Raw genomic sequence first — 23,909 nt, 5'->3', positions numbered from 1 at the left:
GGTGTGGAGAGGGTGCCAGTGGTGTTGAGAGGGTGCCAGGGGTGTGGGGAGGGTGCCAGAGGTGTGGGGAGGGTGCCAGGGGTGTGGAGAGGGTACCAGGGGTGTGGGGATGGTGCCAGGGGGATGTGGAGGGTGCCAGGGGTGTGGAGAGGGTGCCAGGGTTGTGGAGAGGGTGCCAGGGGTGTGTAGAGGGTGCCTTGGGTGTGTAGAGGGTGCCATGGGTGTGTAGAGGGTGCCAGGGGTGTGAAGAGGGTGCCAGGGGAGTGGAGACGGTGCCAAGGGTGTTGAGAGGGTGCCAGGGGTGTGGAGAGGGTGCCAGTGGTGTGGAGAGGGTGCCAGGGGTGTTGAGAGGGTGTCAGGGGTGTTGAGAGGGTGTCAGGGATGTGGAGAGGATGCCAGGGGTATTGAGAGGGTGCCAGGGGTTTTGAGAGGGTGCCAGGGGTGTGGAGAGGGTGTCAGGGGTGTGAAGAGGGTGCCAGTTGTGTTGAGAGGGTGCCAGGGATGTGGAGAGGGTGCCAGAGGTGTTGAGAGGGTGCCAGGGGTGTGGAGAGGGTGCCAGGGGTGTGGAGAGGGTGCCAGGGGTGTTGAGAGGGTGCCAGGGGTGTGGAGAGGGTGCCAGGGGTGTTGAGAGGGTGCCAGGGGTGTGGAGAGGGTGCCAGGGGTGTTGAGAGGGTGCCAGGGGTGTGGAGAGGGTGCCAGGGGTGTGGAGAGGGTGCCAGAGGTGTGGAGAGGGTGCCAGGGGTGTTGAGAGGGTGCCAGGGGTGTGTAGAGGGTGCCAGGGGTGTGGATAGGGTGCCAGGGGTGTTTAGAGGGTGCCAGGGGTGTGGAGAGGGGTGTCATATTTCTGGGAAGGTTGTCAGGTGAGAGATAATTCACTAAGTACAGTATATCCCAGCTTATACAACAGGTTCTGGGTTACAGTTGTAAAACTGTAAATTGATATAAAGTGAATCACATCCCTTTTTTTCACTATCAAATACAGTGGTACCTGGAGTTACGAACTTAATTTATTCCAGAAGACTTTTCGAGTGCCGATACTGAACGAATTTGTTCCCATAAGGAATAATGTAAATTAGATTAGTCTGTTTCAAACCCCCCAAAAATACACTTACAAAAGCACTTACAAAGTTCTGATTTTACTTGGCAAGCGTCTGGGTTCAATTCCCGGTGAGGGTAGAAACATTTGGTGTGTTTCCTTACTCCTGTTGTCCATGTTCACCCATCAGTAAAATGATACCTGGGTGTTTATTAATTGACTTAATTTGCGGCAAATGCTCAGCGTAACGAGCGGCTTTCTATATAGTAGTATGTCATTGATGTCACTTAGGCCTATATACCTTGTTCATTTACTTGTAGAAATAAAGATATGCGTTGTTATTATTATTGATTTCAGCTCGGCCTGTATACCTTGTACATGTATATATATTATTATATTAACGCATTTGGTTGTTTCCCACTAAGGCAGGGTGGCCCGAAAAAGAAAAATTTTCATCGTTATTCAGTCAATCACTGTCTTGCCTTAGGCATGCCTACACTACAGCTATAAAACTGCAACATTAACACCCCTCCTTCAGAGTGCAGGCACTGTACTTCCCATTTCCAGGACTCAAGTCCGGCCTGCCGGTTTCCCTGAATCACTTCATAAATGTTACTTTGCTCACACTCCAACAGCACGTCAAGTCCTAAAAACCATTTGTCTCCATTCTCTCCTAATTAACCCTTTCAGGGTCCAAGGCCAAAATCTGAAGTGGTGCCCCAGTGTCCAAGAATTTAAAAAAAAAAAAAAAAAAAAAAAAATTTTCTTATGAAATGGTAGAGAATCTTTTTGTGAATGTAATAAAACAAAAAGTACGAAATTTGATGGAAAATTGACGAAATTATGCTCTCGTGAATTTTGATGTGTCAGCGATATTTACGAATCGGCGATTTTGCCGACTTTGACTCCCATTTTAGGCCAATTACATTATTCCAGTCGACCAAATTCTTAGCTATTTCACTAGTATTACTTCTATTCTATCGATTGAGCACAAGAAATCGCCAAGTCAACTGTTTCAACTACAAAATAAAGTGACCGGAAATTGATAATTTGGCCAATTTAACCCAAAGTTCAAAATATTCCAATTTCAAAATAGGGTCCAGAATAAACAATGTAGGCATTCCTGGCACTAAACTAACATTTCCTCTGTTCATTAGTTATGTTTTGAGGCTTTACAAATAAATTCCATTTTGATTTTTTATTCACATAATGAATTTTTATTCACACCAAAAAATAGAAGATTTACTGTTATGCAATATTGTAATAATTGTATAAATATCATCACTATATTTGTGAATGTATATTAGACCCACCAGCTGGCGTGTATTAGACGTGTGAGGTCGTTTGTTTACTCTTGAATATCGGCAAAAATTTAACATTTCCGCTACTTTGAGCTCAGTTTCAAGCCATTTCCAGTGCTAACACCAATCAAAATTATCACTATTTCTGTAATATGTCTTCCATTCTATCAAATGAGACCAAGAAATCACAAATACAACTATAAAAAACATACGAAAAAACACTGCAAACTCGCTGTTTTAATCGAAAATCATGGTCTCAGTTTTTTTTCTCTCATACACAGTGTGCTGCAGGATTTGTTTTATGTGGTGCACACATACCACATAGATGTATTCTCTCATATCTAGGCCCAAATTTACCACTCACAGTTTATCAGAGTGAGCTGAGCTCATGACGTAGATCTACGGTTTGGACCCTGAACGTAAAGCCGTAGATCTACGGGACGGACCCTGAAAGGGTTAACATGCTCATGTATGCTTGCCGGAAGTCCAAGCCCCTCGCACACAAAACCTCCTACCCGCCTTCCCTCCACTACAGATTTATACACTCTATTAAATGTCTGTAAATTCTAATACTTTGATTTCATCATCTCAGTTCAAAAATTTCATAAAATGCAGATTGTTTAATTGATGTAAATTCTATTTAATTTACTTGTAACTGACCAATTTGTCACTGACAACCTGTCTGACTGTAGCTGTTTGAGGTGACCCACATTAGTTGTAATGGTGTGCAGGGTCTTAACACTAGGCTCGGTCTAGAGGCATAAGTAGTGCCCACATTAGTTGTAATGGTGCGCAGGGTCTTAACACTAGGCTCAGTCTAGAGGTATAAGTAGTGCCCACATTAGTTGTAATGGTGTGCAGGGTCTTAACACTAGGCTCGGTCTAGAGGCATAAGTAGTGCCCACATTAGTTGTAATGGTGCGCAGGGTCTTAACACTAGGCTCGGTCTAGAGGCATAAGTAGTGCCCACATTAGTTGTAATGGTGCGCAGGGTCTTAACACTAGGCTCGGTCTAGAGGTATAAGTAGTGCCCACATTAGTTGTAATGGTGCGCAGTGTCTTAACATTAGGCTCGGTCTAGAGGTATAAGTAGTGCCCACATTAGTTGTAATGGTGCGCAGGGTCTTAACACTAGGCTCGGTCTAGAGGTATAAGTAGTGCCCACATTAGTTGTAATGGTGCGCAGTGTCTTAACACTAGGCTCCGTCTAGAGGCATAAGTAGTGCCCACATTAGTTGTAATGGTGCGCAGGGTCTTAACACTAGGCTCGGTCTAGAGGTATAAGTAGTGCCCACATTAGTTGTAATGGTGCGCAGTGTCTTAACACTAGGCTCGGTCTAGAGGTACAAGTAGTGCCCACATTAGTTGTAATGGTGCGCAGGGTCTTAACACTAGGCTCGGTCTAGAGGTATAAGTAGTGCCCACATTAGTTGTAATGGTGCGCAGTGTCTTAACACTAGGCTCAGTCTAGAGGTATAAGTAGTGCCCACATTAGTTGTAATGGTGCGCAGTGTCTTAACACTAGGCTCGGTCTAGAGGTATAAGTAGTGCCCACATTAGTTGTAATGGTGCGCAGTGTCTTAACACTAGGCTCGGTCTAGAGGTATAAGTAGTACCCACATTAGTTGTAATGGTGCGCAGGGTCTTAACACTAGGCTCGGTCTAGAGGTATAAGTAGTGCCCACATTAGTTGTAATGGTGCGCAGTGTCTTAACACTAGGCTCGGTCTAGAGGTATAAGTAGTACCCACATTAGTTGTAATGGTGTGCAGGGTCTTAACACTAGGCTCAGTCTAGAGGTATAAGTAGTACCCACATTAGTTGTAATGGTGCGCAGGGTCTTAACACTAGGCTCAGTCTAGAGGTATAAGTAGTACCCACATTAGTTGTAATGGTGCGCAGTGTCTTAACACTAGGCTCAGTCTAGAGGTATAAGTAGTACCCACATTAGTTGTAATGGTGCGCAGGGTCTTGACACTAGGCTCAGTCTAGAGGTATAAGTTGTGTGTAAGACTTAAGATTAATTTGCTCGAAAGCACTGGATAATTAGTATCTTTCTTCTGTTCTTGCTCTTATATCAGACTATATATTGAACTGCATATTTCTACTGTAACTCCTTATACCTTTGATATACCTTTGAAGAGTTTCGAGAGTTTATCTACTCAATGAGCCTGGCCATGGGCCAGGCTTGTCTTGTGTTTGCCTGGTCAACCAGGCTGTTGCTGCTCCTGTATGGTTATGAGAAATTTTATTTTTTTTATATTTGGTTGGGGCATTAATTTTATAATATTCCCTAAATAGTGGAAGTAATCACAAACTTGGCAGCAGTAATGTTTGTTGTTTCAGTCATCCTGGGAAGATATGTTTCTGTAAGATATTTGTGAATTGTGAGACTATGTTACAACATTCAATTTGAAAGTTGTAGTTTATACTAGGAATAGAAAATTTTGCATTGAAGAATGTTATTCTAGTTTATTCTATTTACAAACTAAACAATAGCTGTTAATAATTTTTTTGGTGGAACCTGTATCTCCTATATACATGTATCATATAAACAATGGAAGAAATTAAATTAATCGTGATTGCAAATATGTAAAAACACCTCAATGAAAACAGGGAAAAACACCTTAGCACTTTCATGTGTTTACATACACCTCTTCTTTCTATTCCTCTGAAGATGTGTGTGTAAGCACTTGAAAGCACTCAAGTGGTTTTTTCTATCCTTCAAATAAAATAGTAAGCATATAATTAATGCTAGATTATTTTTTTAAGGCCAAAGAAAGAAGTCTGACCCTGCTTTAGATCTGATGGCAATGTACGAGGAGGTTGAAGTGGATGAGGCGCACTCTGGCGTACTTGCGAACTCAGAGGACAACAGTAGGGGCTTGAAGAGAGTGCAGATCAAACTTGAACATGGAACAGGTATTGGAGAGACTCATGTCCAGACTTCAGTTGAAAATCCTCCTGTTATGTCTACTCATCTTCATCCACAACAGGCTCACCAGTCCAGTGCTCCATTTTTGACCACTCAAGACATAGACATTCACAAAGAGTCCATTGAGATGCGGGAGGATCACCAAGGTGCCGAAACAAGAGCAACGATCCGTATAAGCCACGGCGAAGACCCACTAGCCCAGGCAGTAAAAGTTACACAGACAAGTGAAGATATGACAGAACCAAACGTGCCAAACATCCTGACCAGCTCAGGAACTATGATAAGAATGGGGGACCCTCCACATACATCCACATCAATTCAGGACACAATAGTAAGCTACCACACTAGTATTTATATACTTATTGATAAGCACTATTTTGATTATTATTATAATTTGTAATCCCTATTAGGGATACCCCATAGTTTATTGTATCCCTCTCCTCACTACGTTTATTGTATCCCTCTCCTCACAAGTTTATTGTATCCCTGTCCTCACTATGTTTATTGTATCCCTCTCCTCACAAGTTTATTGTATCCCTCTCCTCACAAGTTTATTGTATCCCTCTCCTCACTACGTTTATTGTATCCCTCTCCTCACAAGTTTATTGTATCCCTCTCCTCACAAGTTTATTGTATCCCTCTCCTCACAAGTTTATTGTATCCCTCTCCTCACAAGTTTATTGTATCCCTCTCCTCACAAGTTTATTGTATCCCTCTCCTCACTACGTTTATTATATCCCTCTCCTCACAAGTTTATTGTATCCCTCTCCTCACAAGTTTATTGTATCCCTCTCCTCAAAAGTTTATTGTATCCCTCTCCTCAAAAGTTTATTGTATCCCTCTCCTCACAAGTTTATTGTATCCCTCTCCTCACAAGTTTATTGTATCCCTCTCCTCACTACGTTTATTGTATCCCTCTCCTCACAAGTTTATTGTATCCCTCTCCTCACTATGTTTATTGTATCCCTCTCCTCACAAGTTTATTGTATCCCTCTCCTCACTACGTTTATTGTATCCCTCTCCTCACTACGTTTATTGTATCCCTCTCCTCACTACACAATGCTTCACTTCATGATATTTTACTATGCTTCTTTGTATTGACTTCACCCTTAATATACATGTATATTCATAAAATATGTATGTATATTCATAGAAAATATGCTGTCAAAAAGTGCCCAGACTGCACCAAAAAAATATACATTTGCTCTTCGACCTACAATGGGGTTACATTCTGATGAACCCATCGTAAGTTGCAAATATCATAAGTCGAATATTATTGTGTATAACCCTAATTTTTAAAGGAGTGGACTGGCAAGCCAGCAGAAGGTGTTGGTCAGATGACCAGAAGCTCCAACAGCGGGTCATCATCTGACTAAGACCCGCGTCAGGAAACACTTTTCCTGTTTCCTGACAAACCTTACCTAGCCTAATGTAACCTCAAATGTGAATATGATATGCTAAATAAATAAATAACTACTCTCACTGAATGAATAAATAAATAATTACTGTAACTAACTAAATATCAATATTAAAAAGTAAATAAATGAATACAACTTACAGACATGCTGTCTTCATGCTGGATAATTATCTTAAGTTTGATCTCTAAAGTAGTACAGTACAGTGGACCCCCGGTTTACGATCAGCTCCCAATGTGACCAATTATGTAAGTGTATTTATGTAAGTGCATTTGTATGTGTATGTTTGGGTGTCTGAAATGGACTAATCTAATTCACAATATTCCTTATGGGAACAAATTCGATCAGTACTGGCACCTGAACATACTTCTGGAGTGAAATAATATCGCAAACCGGGGGTCCACTGTAATTGCTTTTGCACCATCGTAAAGTTGAAATATCGTATGTCAAAGAGCACCTGCATGCTTACCTAATCGCCTGGTTGAAGTCATCTCCTTCGAAGTACTCTCCTTGGGAGGCTATACATTGGTCCCAATGCTCCTGTCACTTCTCAAAATGTTTCTGGAACTTCTTTTCTAATGGTATCTAGCACGATCTGCAGGTTTGCTTGAGTGCCATTTATATTTAAAAAAAAAAAAAAAGAGGACATCCCAGGTGCCAGACCTGGATAGTTGGGAAAACAACCGTACCACGGGCAGGGATAGAACCTGTGATCAGAGTGCCATAAAACTCCAGACCGACACATTAGCGAGTTCTATCTCCTTCCATGGTATGGTTTGTTTGCAATTGTGTCATTACGATTTCGTGAGTCTGGATACAAGGAAGGGTGAGGGATGATTGCCATGTTGTTTTTGTCCAGAAAATGATGGTCTTTCAGGTCTTGAGTCAGCTAGTGGGGCACATATTTTGTCAGCCACTCATGTCATATTCAAATTTTGTCAAAATGATTTGACATGATCCATAATTTGACATGATCCAAAATTTCTACAGCTATTGCAGTGTCTTGGAGACACTTATGATGATTTAATGAATAAGCTGTAGTGTGGGTCTAAGATAACTAAGCTGTGGTGTGGTTCTAAGATAACATAAGCTGTGGTGTGGTTCTAAGATAACATAAGCTGTGGTGTGGTTCTAAGATAACATAAGCTGTGGTGTGGTTCTAAGATAACATAAGCTGTGGTGTGGGTCTAAGATAACATAAGCTGTGGTGTGGTTCTAAGATAACATAAGCTGTGGTGTGGTTCTAAGATAACATAAGCTGTGGTGTGGGTCTAAGATAACATAAGCTGTGGTGTGGTTCTAAGATAACATAAGCTGTGGTGTGGTTCTAAGATAACATAAGCTGTGGTGTGGGTCTAAGATAACATAAGCTGTGGTGTGGTTCTAAGATAACATAAGCTGTGGTGTGGTTCTAAGATAACATAAGCTGTGGTGTGGGTCTAAGATAACATAAGCTGTGGTGTGGGTCTAAGATAACATAAGCTGTGGTGTGGTTCTAAGATAACATAAGCTGTGGTGTGGGTCTAAGATAACATAAGCTGTGGTGTGGTTCTAAGATAACATAAGCTGTGCTGTGGGTCTAAGATAACATAAGCTGTGGTGTGGTTCTAAGATAACATAAGCTGTGGTGTGGTTCTAAGATAACATAGCTGTGGTGTGGTTCTAAGATAACATAAGCTGTGGTGTGGTTCTAAGATAACATAGCTGTGGTGTGGTTCTAAGATAACATAAGCTGTGTTGTGGTTCTAAGATAACATAAGCTGTAGTGTGGTTCTAAGATAACATAAGCTGTGGTGTGGTTCTAAGATAACATAAGCTGTGGTGTGGTTCTAAGATAACATAAGCTCTGGTGTGGTTCTAAGATAACATAAGCTGTGGTGTGGTTCTAAGATAACATAAGCTGTGGTGTGGTTCTAAGATAACATAAGCTGTGGTGTGGTTCTAAGATAACATAAGCTGTGGTGTGGTTCTAAGATAACATAAGCTATGGTGTGGTTCTAAGATAACATAAGCTGTGGTGTGGTTCTAAGATAACATAAGCTCTGGTGTGGTTCTAAGATAACATAAGCTATGGTGTGGTTCTAAGATAACATAAGCTGTGGTGTGGTTCTAAGATAACATAAGCTATGGTGTGGTTCTAAGATAACATAAGCTGTGGTGTGGTTCTAAGATAACATAAGCTGTGGTGTGGTTCTAAGATAACATAAGCTATGGTGTGGTTCTAAGATAACATAAGCTGTGGTGTGGGTCTAAGATAACATAAGCTGTGGTGTGGTTCTAAGATAACATAAGCTGTGGTGTGGGTCTAAGATAACATAAGCTGTGGTGTGGGTCTAAGATAACATAAGCTGTGGTGTGGTTCTAAGATAACATAAGCTGTGTCATGGTTCTAAGATAACATAAGCTGTGGTGTGGTTCTAAGATAACATAAGCTGTGGCATGGTTCTAAGATAACATAAGCTGTGGTGTGGTTCTAAGATAACATAAGCTGTGGTGTGGTTCTAAGATAACATAAGCTGTGGTGTGGTTCTAAGATAACATAAGCTCTGGTGTGGGTCTAAGATAACATAAGCTCTGGTGTGGGTCTAAGATAACATAAGCTGTGGCGTGGTTCTAAGATAACATAAGCTGTGGTGTGGTTCTAAGATAACATAAGCTCTGGTGTGGTTCTAAGATAACTTAAGGTGTGGTGTGGTCCTGGGATAACATTAAAGCTAGGTAGCAACAACACACACCAACCTAGCAGGTGAGAGCCAGTGCTTAGATTTTGCCATCAAAGGAGCTGGTTTATCGTGCATCCTATATCCATCCTGTGGAGTGTAACACAAGAGCATATGGATACATAAAAGGGCATGGGAACTAGGCTCCAAAAGGGTTTACAGGAGTACATCGGGATTTATATATACAGTTCACTTATATGTTGCAAAGCAAATATAGGACATATCATATAGGTTATTATACTATCTGTCTTTATATTCCTATATAAGTGGACAGTTATGTACATAGTGTTTAAGATAGTGGCCATAGGGCTGGCCATATACTTTGCATTTAGTTTGATCATCATCTGTATGTCTGCTAAACTGCCAGAAGTATTTGTAACCACATCATCACACTGCCAGAAGTACTTGTAACCAAGCCTAAGCCTGGCTACTACAACATCACACTGCCAGAAGTACTTGTAACCAAGCCTAAGCCTGGCTACTGCAACATCACACTGCCAGAAGTACTAGTAACCGAGCATAAACCTGGCCACTACAACATCACACTGCCAGAAGTACTTGTAACCAAGCCTAAGTCTGGCTACTACAACATCACACTGCCAGAAGTACTTGTAACCAAGCCTAAGCCTGGCTACTGCAACATCACACTGCCAGAAGTACTAGTAACCGAGCATAAACCTGGCCACTACAACATCACACTGCCAGAAGTACTTGTAACCAAGCCTAAGTCTGGCTACTACAACATCACACTGCCAGAAGTACTAGTAACCGAGCATAAACCTGGCCACTACAACATCACACTGCCAGAAGTACTTGTAACCGAGCATAAACCTGGCCACTACAACATCACACTGCCAGAAGTACTTGTAACCAAGCCTAAGCCTGGCTACTACAACATCACACTGCCAGAAGTACTTGTAACCAAGCCTAAGCCTGGCTACTACAACATCACACTGCCAGAAGTACTTGTAACCAAGCCTAAGCCTGGCTACTACAACATCACACTGCCAGCAGTACTTGTAACCAAGCCTAAGCCTGGCTACTACAACATCACACTGCCAGCAGTACTTGTAACCGAGCATAAACCTGGCCACTACAACATCACACTGCCAGAAGTACTTGTAACCGAGCATAAACCTGGCCACTACAACATCACACTGCCAGAAGTACTTGTAACCGAGCCTAAGCCTGGCTACTACAACATCACACTGCCAGCAGTACTTGTAACCGAGCATAAACCTGGCCACTACAACATCACACTGCCAGCAGTACTTGTAACCGAGCATAAGCCTGGCTACTACAACATCACACTGCCAGCAGTACTTGTAACCGAGCATAAACCTGGCCACTACAACATCACACTGCCAGAAGTACTTGTAACCGAGCATAAACCTGGCCACTACAACATCACACTGCCAGAAGTACTTGTAACCAAGCCTAAGCCTGGCTACTACAACATCACACTGCCAGAAGTACTTGTAACCGAGCATAAACCTGGCCACTACAACATCACACTGCCAGCAGTACTTGTAACCGAGCATAAGCCTGGCTACTACAACATCACACTGCCAGCAGTACTTGTAACCGAGCATAAACCTGGCCACTACAACATCACACTGCCAGAAGTACTTGTAACCGAGCATAAACCTGGCCACTACAACATCACACTGCCAGAAGTACTTGTAACCAAGCCTAAGCCTGGCCACTACAACATCACACTGCCAGCAGTACTTGTAACCGAGCATAAGCCTGGCTACCACAACATCACACTGCCAGCAGTACTTGTAACCGAGCATAAACCTGGCCACTACAACATCACACTGCCAGAAGTACTTGTAACCAAGCCTAAGCCTGGCTACTACAACATCAGTCAGTGTTCACATTACATATTGCTCCATAAACATTCTTATCTATGTTCATGTTATCATAGTTGGTTATAGATATACTCAGGCTTCTAACATAGATATACTCAGGCTTCTAACATAGATATACTCAGGCTTCTAACATAGATGTACTCAGGCTTCTAACATAGATATACTCAGGCTTCTAACATAGATGTACTCAGGCTTCTAACATAGATATACTCAGGCTTCTAACATAGATATACTCAGGCTTCTAACATAGATATACTCAGGCTTCTAACATAGATATACTCAGGCTTCTAACATAGATGTACTCAGGCTTCTAACATAGATATACTCAGGCTTCTAACATAGATATACTCAGGCTTCTAACATAGATATACTCAGGCTTCTAACATAGATGTACTCAGGCTTCTAACATAGATATACTCAGGCTTCTAACGGCATTCCTATAACATTTAGTTTCATTATTTACTTCTCTCCTAATATTATTACTTATGCTAGACACAGACACACCAGAGTTATAGTCTACATTTTCCTTCAAGATACTTTTCTGGCTAACATATCAACTTTATCATGAAGGAGTAATCCAATGTGTGATGGCATCCATAGCAATTGTACATTAATTCCTTTTTTTTTCCAGATTTTTGAGTATCTATATCTGGCTTCTCCAATGAGGATATTATAAGTTATTATGTGAATCAAGAGTCTTCAGTGATGTAGAAGACAAGCATTTTTTTAATTTTCATTTTTGACCTCTGACAGGTGACCATTTTAGTAACCCGGTAGTTTGACTAGTTGACTATTATGATTTTATTCATGGGGAAAAACCACACTTGTGGGAGGAGAGGGGCAAGGATTTGAGCACCCACTTAATATTTGTATTTATAACTCATTACAATTGTGACCAGGTGTGGACGTATCAGTGGTTCATTACTTTGTAATTTGTTCATGACTGTAACCATGTATAGGAGTGAGGCTGATTTATTACCTCTGTAACTTGCCATGATTGTGACCAGATCTACCTGGAGTTCATTACCTTTGTAACTAGTTCACCTATCATAACTTTGGGATCCAGTCCCTAGACCCATTATGTACCTTTGTAATCTTTTGACTACCGCCCACAGGATGGTTTGGGGTGCATAATAAAGATATTAAACTAAGATATTAAACTATTAAACTAAATACTGCCATATGAGCATGTTTGTGGAGTGAGTGGAGATGAATGGTTTTTAGGGCATACCTTAGTTTTATTTGGGTTCTGGTACAGGCAGTGTGTCTAGGCTGCTCTTGCCAGGCCTACTGGCCTGACGAGAAGCGAGGGAGGGAGGTCTTGCTTGTGGCTTGTCTGGTGCAGTAGTAAGAAGTATACAGTGTCATGCAGTGAAGTCTAAGTAGGCCTAAGCCCCAGCAGATGGCAGCACATGACTTGCAAAATACAAAACCCAGAGTAGTACATATTTGTGAAGGGATTTGGAGAAATTGGTTACCCAGAGTCTTGAAGGTGGGAGGTACAGTGCTTATACCTGGGTGGGAATATTGTAGTTTGGTGGGTCATTCAGATTGTGATATTTTGATCCTTCTGGAAAGACAGTTACTGAATAAGCAATGGTGAATGTTTCCTCTTTTTTTTTTTTTTTGAGATGTCCTATGTAACATGTAACATGTGTTTTAGGATGTTCAAGAGGAGTCTGGTGTGATCCTGCTGGGTTTGTCTGACGGAGAGCCTCAGGGTCGTGTTTACGCTGGTGGCTCCTCTCATACATCAACACCAATAACCACACAGTCTTTACGACCAACACATCCACGTCGCTTTCGAAAGTATTCAAAACAAGACCTCATTGTAAGTTGACGAAAGAGCACGTATGACTAATTTTAGATGACTCTTAATCATTACAATATATGTATTTTTAATTGTTTAATTTTTTCTTACTACAGTGGACCCTCGCATAATGTTGGCATCACATAACGTTAAATTCGCATAACGATACTTTTAATGCTAACATTTTCCTTCGGATAACGTTAAAAAACTCGCTTAACGATATTCGTTTTCGGGTACCAATTAATATCATTATGTGAGGGTCCACTGTAATGGTTTGTTGTTAAGAAGCTCACTATATTTACACTTGATTATTTGCCCCAAATCAGATGACCATGATAAACTTTCAATTTAATAAAGAATAAAAGGCACAATACTGTAACGGGAACAAATAACCCGCACAGGAAAAAGAAGCTTACGACGCTGTTTTGGTCTGACTGGACCATTAACTAGTCAATTTAATAAATTTGTTTTCTGTTTACAAGGCCATAGGGACCCCCCATACATTGGAATGTCATTTCATTACCCATCACTACCTGTTGCTCACCTCAACACTGTGTGACTCTTGTGGGTTAGTTCTTAATGTGATTATACAAGTGCTCCTTGACTTATGATAGTTCACTTTATGATATTTTGACTGCATTATGGCACAAAAGTAATTACTTTGGAGATGAAGCTTAAAATAATTACCCAGCATATAGGCTGCAAGTCCATAACTTGTACAGGTCGGCCATCACTAATCCAGCATCATTGGAATCTGTAGTGTGCCGGATCAGTGAGTTTGCTGGATTACAGAGTGGTTAGGTTAGAATACACTTAATTAACCTATCAGTAGAGACTCTTTGTGCTATATCTTCCTCATTTTCATCACTGTTTTCTCCTCCACTAGCTTGCTGCTGTGGATTTACAACCATCTGCATGATTTCTGAGTCAGTATAATGATGAAATTTGAGTCGGTATAATGATTTGAGTCATTGTAATGATGAAATTTGAAATTATGCTAGCCAGAATTAGTGCCAGATTACTGATGGAACTGAATAACTGATTGCCAGCTTAGTGATGGCTGACTTGTATTCATTTATTTACTTTATAATACTGCTATTTATTTAGTTACAGTAATTATTTTTTATTTACTTACTCAATGACAGTGGTTGTTTGTTTACTTAGCATACCATATTTATCTTTTAATATTTTTGACTTATGGTGGGTTTGTCGAACTGTAACTCCATCGTAAGTCAAGGAGCACCTGGTAGTCCCAGTAAGGTCTGTGAACCTCGGTTAAATTTACCTTTCCACTACTTTAGTAGTCATTAACTGAATGTTGATACACAGCTGTCAGCTAGAGCCTGCATAAATCACACTATCCACCGTTCATTCTTTCATGGCATGGGGACATACCTCACTTCTGTGTAGATACTTAGCAGGTAACTTTGCACTGGGGCATTTTGTACCTTGCCTGCTCACAGCCTAAATGTTAAGTCTAGTGAGCTTTCCATGGATTTCTGTCATGAAGAATTAGGCCTATGCTGCCTGTTTCTGGTATGGTGTACAGCTGGCAGTCCACCATATGCTGCAGTCTTCATGACAAGAGAGGTACCTATTTTACAATAATATGAGATTTCCTATGCTGTTACATGTTCAGATGCAAACTTTCTTTCTAGAGTGTAGCTTGTCTGTGTCTGTGGTCACAGTCTAAGTGTTTTCCCTGCCCTCCTGGGAGGCTGTCTCAAGTACGGTGGTACCTCGGGATACAAACTTAATTGGCTCCAGAAGGCTGTTCGAGTGCTGATACTGAACAAATTTGTTCCCATAAGGAATAATGTAAATTAGATTAATCCGTTTCAGACCCCCAAAAATACACTTACAAAAGCACTTACATAATTACACTTACATAATTGTTTGAGTTTTGAGGTGTTTGTATCCCGAGTTACCACTGTACGTCTTTGTACGACTTTGGCTAATTTCTTAAGAGTTTGTTTGTGCTTCAAAGATCAAGGTGTTTACTGGCTGGTCCGGGAGCAAGGATGGCGTTAACATACTTTTAAAAATGTACCTTTTTCATTTAGCCAACTTCCTTATATATTTAATTGTGGTTAACTGCATAAGAAATCCTACTTAATAATCTATGTTTAGTTCTTTAGTAGTCTTTAGTATTAGGATTAGATTGGCTGAAATACACAGCATGCTAGTGGCTTTGTTTTTTTGGCTAACATTGTTTTATTACATTTATTTATTTATTTTTTTTATTAACACGTGGTCATTTGCCATTGAGGCATTGTGGCTTGTAAAAGAAGAAAGCCTTCACCATCATTCACTCCATCACTGTCTTGCCAGAGAAATGTTGACACTACAGTTAAAAAAACTTGAACATCATTACCCCTCCTTCAGAGTAAAGGCACTGAACTTCCCACTTTCAGGACTCAAGTCTGGCTAACCGGTTTCCTTGAAACCCTTCATAAATGTTACTTTGCTCACACTCCAACAGCACATCAAGTCATAAAACCCTTTCATCTCCACTTGCTCCTATCTAACACACACACAAACTTGCTGGAAGTCCAAGCCCCTTTCACACAAAACCTCCTTTACATATAAATTACATTACCCGTGTACTATATTAAAGAAATAAAAATTTGAATTTAAAGGAATGTTCGCTGATGAGGACTTGCATTGTACAGTAGAACCCTCCCCCATCTGTATCTGTAGGAGATATACTCCAACACCCACCATGGATATACTCCAACACCCACCATGGATATACTCCAACACCCACCATGGATATACTCCAACACCCACCATGGATACCTGAACCTGTGGATAGTAGTGATAGAGATAGTGATAGTGATAGAGAGGTGAAGGTTTATAAACTAAAAGAGGAGGCAGTTAGGGTAAGATATAAACAGCTATTGGAGGATAGATGGGCTAATGAGAGCATAGGCAATGGGGTCGAAGAGGTATGGGGTAGGTTTAAAAATGTAGTGTTAGAGTGTTCAGCAGAAGTTTGTGGTTACAGGAAAGTGGGTGCAGGAGGGAAGAGGAGCGATTGGTGGAATGATGATGTAAAGAGAGTAGTAAGGGAGAAAAAGTTAGCATATGAGAAGTTTTTACAAAGTAGAAGTGATGCAAGGAGGGAAGAGTATATGGAGAAAAAGAGAGAGGTTAAGAGAGTGGTGAAGCAATGTAAAAAGAGAGCAAATGAGAGAGTGGGTGAGATGTTACCAACAAATTTTGTTGAAAATAAGAAAAAGTTTTGGAGTGAGATTAACAAGTGAAGGAAGCCTAGAGAACAAATGGATTTGTCAGTTAAAAATAGGAGAGGAGAGTTATTAAATGGAGAGTTAGAGGTATTGGGAAGATGGAGGGAATATTTTGAGGAATTGTTAAATGTTGATGAAGATAGGGAAGCTGTGATTTCGTGTATAGTGCAAGGAGGAATAACATCTTGTAGGAGTGAGGAAGAGCCAGTTGTGAGTGTGGGGGAAGTTCGTGAGGCAGTAGGTAAAATGAAAGGGGGTAAGGCAGCCGGGATTGATGGGATAAAGATAGAAATGTTAAAAGCAGGTGGGGATATAGTTTTGGAGTGGTTGGTGCAATTATTTAATAAATGTATGGAAGAGGGATTGGCAGAGAGCATGCATAGTTCCTTTGTATAAAGGCAAAGGGGACAAAAGTGAGTGCAAAAATTATAGGGGGATAAGTCTGTTGAGTATACCTGATAAAGTGTATGGTAGAGTTATTACTGAAAGATATAAGAGTAAGACAGAGAAGAGGATAGCAGATGAACAAGGAGGCTTTAGGAAAGGTAGGGGGTGTGTGGACCAGGTGTTTACAGTGAAACAGTATTTAGATAAGGCTAAAGAGGTCTTTGTGGCATTTATGGATTTGGAAAAGGCATATGACAGGGTGGATAGGGGGGCAATGTGGCAGATGTTGCAGGTGTATGGTGTAGGAGGTAGGTTACTGAAAGCAGTGAAGAATTTTTACGAGGATAGTGAGGCTCAAGTTAGAGTATGTAGGAAAGAGGGAAATTATTTCCCAGTAAAAGTAGGCCTTAGACAAGGATGTGTGATGTCACCACGGTTGTTTAATATATTTATAGATGGGGTTGTAAGAGAAGTAAATGCGAGGGTCTTGGCAGGAGGCGTGAAGTTAAAAGATTAAGAATCACACATAAAGTGGGAGTTGTCACAGTTGCTCTTTGCTGATGGCACTGTGCTCTTGGGAGATTCTGAAGAGAAGTTGCAGAGATTGGTGGATGAATTTGGTTGGGTGTGCAAAAGAAGAAAATTAAAAGTGAATACAGGAAAGAGTAAGGTTATGAGGATAACAAAAAGATTAGGTGATGAAAGATTGGATATCAGATTGGAGGGAAAGAGTATGGAGGAGGTGAATGTATTCAGATATTTGGGAGTGGACGTGTCAGCGGATGGGTCTATGAAAGATGAGGTGAATCTTAGAATTGATGAGGGGAAAAGGGTGAATGGTGCACTTAGGAGTCTGTGGAGACAAAGAACTTTGTCCTTGGAGGCAAAGAGGGGAATGTATGAGAGTATAGTTTTATCAACGCTCTTATATGGGTGTGAAGCATGGGTGATGAATGTTGCAGCGAGGAGAAGGCTGGAGGCAGTGGAGATGTCATGTCTGAGAGCAATGTGTGGTGTGAATATAATGCAGAGAATTCGTAGTTTGGAAGTTAGGAGGAGGTGCGGGATTACCAAAACTGTTGTCCAGAGGGCTGAGGAAGGGTTGTTGAGGTGGTTCGGACATGTAGAGAGAATGGAGCGAAACAGAGTGACTTCAAGAGTGTATCAGTCTGTAATGGAAGGCAGGCGGGGTAGGGGTCGGCCTAGGAAAGGTTGGAGAGAGGGGGTAAAGGAGGTTTTGTGTGCGAGGGGCTTGGACTTCCAGCAGGCATGCGTGAGCGTGTTTGATAGGAGTGAATGGAGACAAATGGTTTTTAATACTTGACGTGCTGTTGGAGTGTGAGCAGAGTAACATTTATGAAGGGGTTCAGGGAAACCGGCAGGCCGGACTTGAGTCCTGGAGATGGGAAGTACAGTGCCTGCACTCTGAAGGAGGGGTGTTAATGTTGCAGTTTAAAAACTGTAGTGTAAAGCACCCTTCTGGCAAGACAGTGATGGAGTGAACGATGGTGAAAGTTTTTCTTTTTCGGCCCACCCTGCCTTGGTGGGAATCGGCCAGTGTGATAATAAAATAAAAAAAAACATACCTATGATAGTTTAATTGATAAATTATGCAGAATAAATTGAGAATTAACACATTTTTCACTGATGAGAAGCATTTCACAGCTTCCCTTAAGCCTTGAAGAACTGCCAGCTTCTCTACTTTTGTGCTATGCAGCCATTATTAAGCAAAATTAATGGTTATTTTCAAATGCCAGTAAACCATGGACAACTGAAACTGTGGAAACTGAATTTGCAGATATGGGGCTCTGCTGTACTTATGTAATTTTTAGTATCTTAATTTTGTATTTTACCTTCATTATAGACTGCACTGAACTTGGTTCGTGATGGGCACCTCGGGATAAAACCAGCTGCCCGAGCTTTCAACATTCCTGTAGCTACGCTCTACAACGTTACCAAAAGGCACAACGTCTCCAGCCCCATGCAGCAGGTAACAAAGAAAACTACAAATGAGGCAGTCAAGAAACATTCCGGGTAAACAGAGGTGAGAGTAGATGGAGAACTGAGCCGTAGGCGTAGTGGGGCAAAACTGTCTTTAAGAAAGTGGATTCTCCAGACTGGCCATAAACAAACGCTAATATCTGTAAGTGATAAAAATTTAATTAATTTTCAGCAATAAACTTTATATGCGTAATCTCTAAATTTCAATATTTATATTTTTTTTATATTCAGTTCTTTAAAATTAATTAAAAAAAGTACTTCAAGTAAAGAATTTTAACCCTGTTATTATTAGTAATACACTCACCCCTTAACCTGTGTGGTAGATAATACACTCACCCCTTAACCTGTGTGGTAGATAATACCCTCACCCCTTAACTTGTATGGTAGATGATAATACCCTCACCCCTTAACTTGTGTGGTAGATAATACCCTCACCCCTTAACTTGTGTGGTAGATGATAATACCCTCACCCCTTAACTTGTGTGGTAGATGATAATACCCTCACCCCTTAACTTGTATGGTAGATAATACCCTCACCCCTTAACTTGTGTGGTAGATGATAATACACTCACCCCTTAACTTATGTGGTAGATGATAATACACTCACCCCTTAACTTGGTAGATGATAATACACTCACCCCTTAACTTGTGTGGTAGATGATAATACACTCACCCCTTAACTTGTGTGGTAGATGATAATACACTCACCCCTTAACTTGGTAGATGATAATACACTCACCCCTTAACTTGGTAGATGATAATACACTCACCCCTTAACTTGGTAGATGATAATACCCTCACCCCTTAACTTGTGTGGTAGATGATAATACATACTTATGTGGTAGATGATAATACACTCACCCCTTAACTTGTGTGGTAGATTAACTTGGTAGATGATAATACACTCACCCCTTAACTTGGTAGATGATAATACACTCACCCCTTAACTTGGTAGATGATAATACACTCACCCCTTAACTTGTATGGTAGATGATAATACCCTCACCCCTTAACTTGTATGGTAGATGATAATACCCTCACCCCTTAACTTGTGTGGTAGATGATAATACCCTCACCCCTTAACTTGTGTGGTAGATGATAATACACTGACCCCTTAACTTGTATGGTAGATGATAATACACTCACCCCTTAACTTGTATGGTAGATAATACCCTCACCCCTTAACTTGTATGGTAGATGATAATACACTCACCCCTTAACTTGTATGGTAGATAATACCCTCACCCCTTAACTTGTATGGTAGATGATAATACACTCACCCCTTAACTTGTATGGTAGATAATACCCTCACCCCTTAACTTGTATGGTAGATGATAATACACTCACCCCTTAACTTGTGTGGTAGATGATAATACACTCACCCCTTAACTTGTATGGTAGATGATAATACACTCACCCCTTAACTTGTGTGGTAGATGATAGTATTCTTTCTATTCTAAAGATTTAGTACAAGAAACCAACCATTTACCTATATCGACTACCTAGTAAAGTGATCAGAAATTGTTAATTTGGCCAATTTCACACACAATTAAATAAACTGCAATTTAAAAACAGGGTCCAGAATAAACAATGTAGACTTTTCTTGCACTAAAACATCTCTATTTATTAGTGCATGGTGTTTTACTTGTAAGGTACGGTGCATGGTGTGTTACTTGTAAGGTACGGTGCATGGTGTGTTACTTGTATGGTAGGGTGCATGGTGTGTTACTTGTAAGGTACGGTGCATGGTGTGTTACTTGTAAGGTACGGTGCATGGTGTGTTACTTGCAAGGTAGAGTGCATGGTGCGTTACTTGTATGGTAGGGTGCATGGTGTGTTACTTGTATGGTAGGGTGCATGGTGTGTTACTTGTAAGGTACGGTGCATGGTGCGTTACTTGTATGGTAGATCCCCAGGCCTCTTCTCTATTACGCTTGCTTTCTACATTGAATTTTTATTCACACAAGAATAGAAGATTTGCTGTAATGAAGACTACTGCATTATTGTAATAATTCTATAAATAATGTCAGAGCATTTGTGGACACATATTAGACTGACCAGTTGGATGCATATGGATAAGTGATGTAATTTGTGTACACTGGAATATTGGCAAAAATTGAGCATTTCTGCTACTTTCAGCTCAATTTCAAGACACTTTCAGACCAGAAACCAATCGGAAACATCTCTGTTTCTGTAATATATCATGTACGGGTATGCTGAGGAAGGCCAGTAGTTAGTGTGGGTGGAGATGGTGGTGGAAGGGTTGGCGTTAGCGGTGCTTGTTGTGTAGTGGGTGAATATGAGCCGGTGGGCCAGCTGACTGTAATAGGTGTTAGAGAAGATGTTGGTAGACACTTTCATTCTATCATGAGATCAAGAAACTAAGACTACAACCATAAAAACTATACAAAAGTATACAGCAAAGTTGCTGTTTTAAACTAAAAACACATTCAGAGTTTTTTTCCCATTATTCACTGCGTGCTGCAGGATTTTTTTTACATGGTGCAGACTTACCACATAGACTCATTCTCTCATTTCTAGGCTCAGATTTATTGCTCACAGTTTATCTGAGAGAGCTGAGCTCATCACGGAGAACACTGGGACCGACCTGCACTTCAAAGTCATAGTGCAAGGCCGGGACCCAACCCGAAAGAGGTTAAAAAAGTTATTTTTAAATTGTGTATGTGCTAGAAGTGATCAAGTGGTCCTGGGACTAAAACATTTTTTAATAAATATGCCCTAGTGTTTGCTCACAGCTGTATTTAAACCAATTGCCCCTATTAATCTGGACCATCAAAAACTTGGCACATGCAAACACTAATACACTGGTCTCACGTTCTTCCTCTCCTTATATGACTAACTCTCTTCAACTGACCTGACTTTGATTCTGTACACTTTAAATGGTAGCATTCTTGAGTTGGTTTCAGTGTTTGAGAAAGCTTCACCAAGAACAAAACAATTTTATATAAAATGCTTACTGTCTTCATGTGTTTTTGACAGTCATTGTGCAGGCTAGTTATGAGAGAGGAAGTGAGAGGAAGTTGGTGCTTCTGGTAGCTGTGGCAGCCATAACAATCAGGTGATGTATGATGCAGTGAATGACACAAGTTGAGAACCAGCCTGGTGATGTATGATGCAGTGAATGACACAAGTTGAGAACCAGCCTGGTGATGTATGATGCAGTGAATGACACAAGTTGAGAACCAGCATGGTCATGTATAATGCAGTGAATGACACAAGTTGAGAACCAACCAGGTGATGTATGGTGCAGTGAATGACACAAGTTTGAGAACCAGCATGGTCATGTATGGTGCAGTGAATGACACAAGTTTGAGAACCAACCTGGTGATGTATGGTGCAGTGAATGACACAAGTTGAGAACCAACCTGGTGATGTATGATGCAGTGAATGACACAAGTTGAGAACCAACCAGGTGATGTATAATGCAGTGAATGACACAAGTTGAGAACCAACCAGGTGATGTATGATGCAGTGAATGACACAAGTTGAGAACCAACCAGGTGATGTATGGTGCAGTGAATGACACAAGTTGAGAACCAACCAGGTGATGTATGGTGCAGTGAATGACACAAGTTGAGAACCAGCCTGGTGATACATAATCGTTGCATACATCTTTACAGTGATAATCTCATCTGTAAGCACTCCTTCGGTGCCCTAACTGCCTCTCAGAAACTCTCACCTTTACTTCAGATTCTATGACTTTTTAACTGAAGCTGAGTTATTGCACTAACTCTGACTTCCTTTCATACATGAGCTTACCCTCCATCAGGGACAGATCTACTATGAAACTAATGAAGCTTAAGCTTCAGGGCCCCTAATCCTGGAGGGGCCCAGAAGCCACTTTAGTCCACATTGCTTAAAAATTTTGGGTTTGCTGCATAAGAAGGTTTTTTTTTAAATAATAATGTAGTTCCTGCACTCTGAAGGAGGGGTGTTAATGTTGCAGTTTAAAAACTGTAGTGTAAAGCACCCTTCTGGCAAGACAGTGATGGAGTGAATGATGGTGAAAGTTTTTCTTTTTCGGGCCACCCTGTCTTGGTGGGAATCGGCCAGTGTGATAATAAAAATAAAAAAAAATGTAGTTCAATACAAAATAATAGTTAAAATAAAAATTAAAAGGTTATTAAAGTATGGTATAAGCCTAGCCTTTGCTGGTTGCCAAAGGGCCTCCATAACAAGCTTCAGGGGCCCCAAAAATTTAGATCTACCACTGCCCTCCATATAGCTCTTTCCTGACATCACCTGCCCATTCTTTTGCCAGTCAGCACTGAATAACATTTACAAGTTAGTTCTATTCTGTGAATATAGTAAAGTGTACATCTCCTATGTTACCACAACAATACCTTACAATACTTAAAAACTAGACATGAGTTATTAACCCTTAAACTGCCCAAATGCAGATCTACGTTCACATGCGTACTGCTCCGAACGTAGATCTACGTTTTTTTTTACATTTGAAAGCATGTAAAATAAAACGTAGATCTACGTTTGGAGCGCTGCAGTATACATGTAAACTACATGTATACTGCAGAAAAAAAATTATTTTTATTTGTATTGTGCTGCTCTGGTAGGGGTATACAATATACTGTCATGTGTGATCATCTGTAAAACATTATAAAGCTCATACTTAAACAAAATTCCTACTTTACTCCTGTTTTAAACACCCACAAAATACCAGTATAGATTATTTGTCAGCAACAGTTGGCATCATCTACCATTTGGCTATAATACTAATAATAATTGCTTATTTTGACATGATATATGATTATACAAAGGAATATAATAATTGGGTGTACATGCCAAAAGCCCCTTTGTATGCAGAGCATTTCGGGCAAACTTAAAATTAACCATACCCCGGCCGGGATTGAACCCGCGGTCAAGCGTCTCAAAACTCCAGCCCATCGCGTTAGCTAACGAGACGGGCTGGAGTTTTGAGACTCTTGACCGCGGGTTCAATCCCGGCCGGGGTATGGTTTGTTTGCAATCGTGTCATTACGATTTCGTGAGTCAAGTTAAAATTAACTTTAGATTAATGAGGCAATAACAGTTCATATGGTCATTAGATGAGTTACATTGAATATAATAGAATTGAGTATTCTATTAGGTAATGCTATATTGCTTTAATAAGTCTATTAGAGAAGTTCAGTAGATAATTTCAG

The 23,909-nt window shown here is 40.6% G+C and overlaps 1 protein-coding gene across 1 annotated transcript in view; it reads left to right on the top strand.

Moving 5' to 3' along the window:
• LOC128704694 (uncharacterized) overlaps positions 1–23,909 on the top strand; it is a 37,344-nt gene that overhangs the window by 11,724 nt on the left and 1,711 nt on the right. The window contains exons 2-4 of the mRNA XM_070088209.1: positions 5,109–5,602; positions 12,944–13,111; positions 18,593–18,718. Coding sequence (XP_069944310.1) covers positions 5,109–5,602; positions 12,944–13,111; positions 18,593–18,718 — 788 coding nt within the window. The remainder of the gene's footprint in view (positions 1–5,108; positions 5,603–12,943; positions 13,112–18,592; positions 18,719–23,909) is intronic.

Source organism: Cherax quadricarinatus, chromosome 24 (genome assembly GCF_038502225.1).
Source record: "Cherax quadricarinatus isolate ZL_2023a chromosome 24, ASM3850222v1, whole genome shotgun sequence".
NCBI classification, from domain to species: Eukaryota; Metazoa; Arthropoda; class Malacostraca; order Decapoda; family Parastacidae; genus Cherax; species Cherax quadricarinatus.
This window is presented reverse-complemented; position numbering and strand designations above follow the sequence as displayed.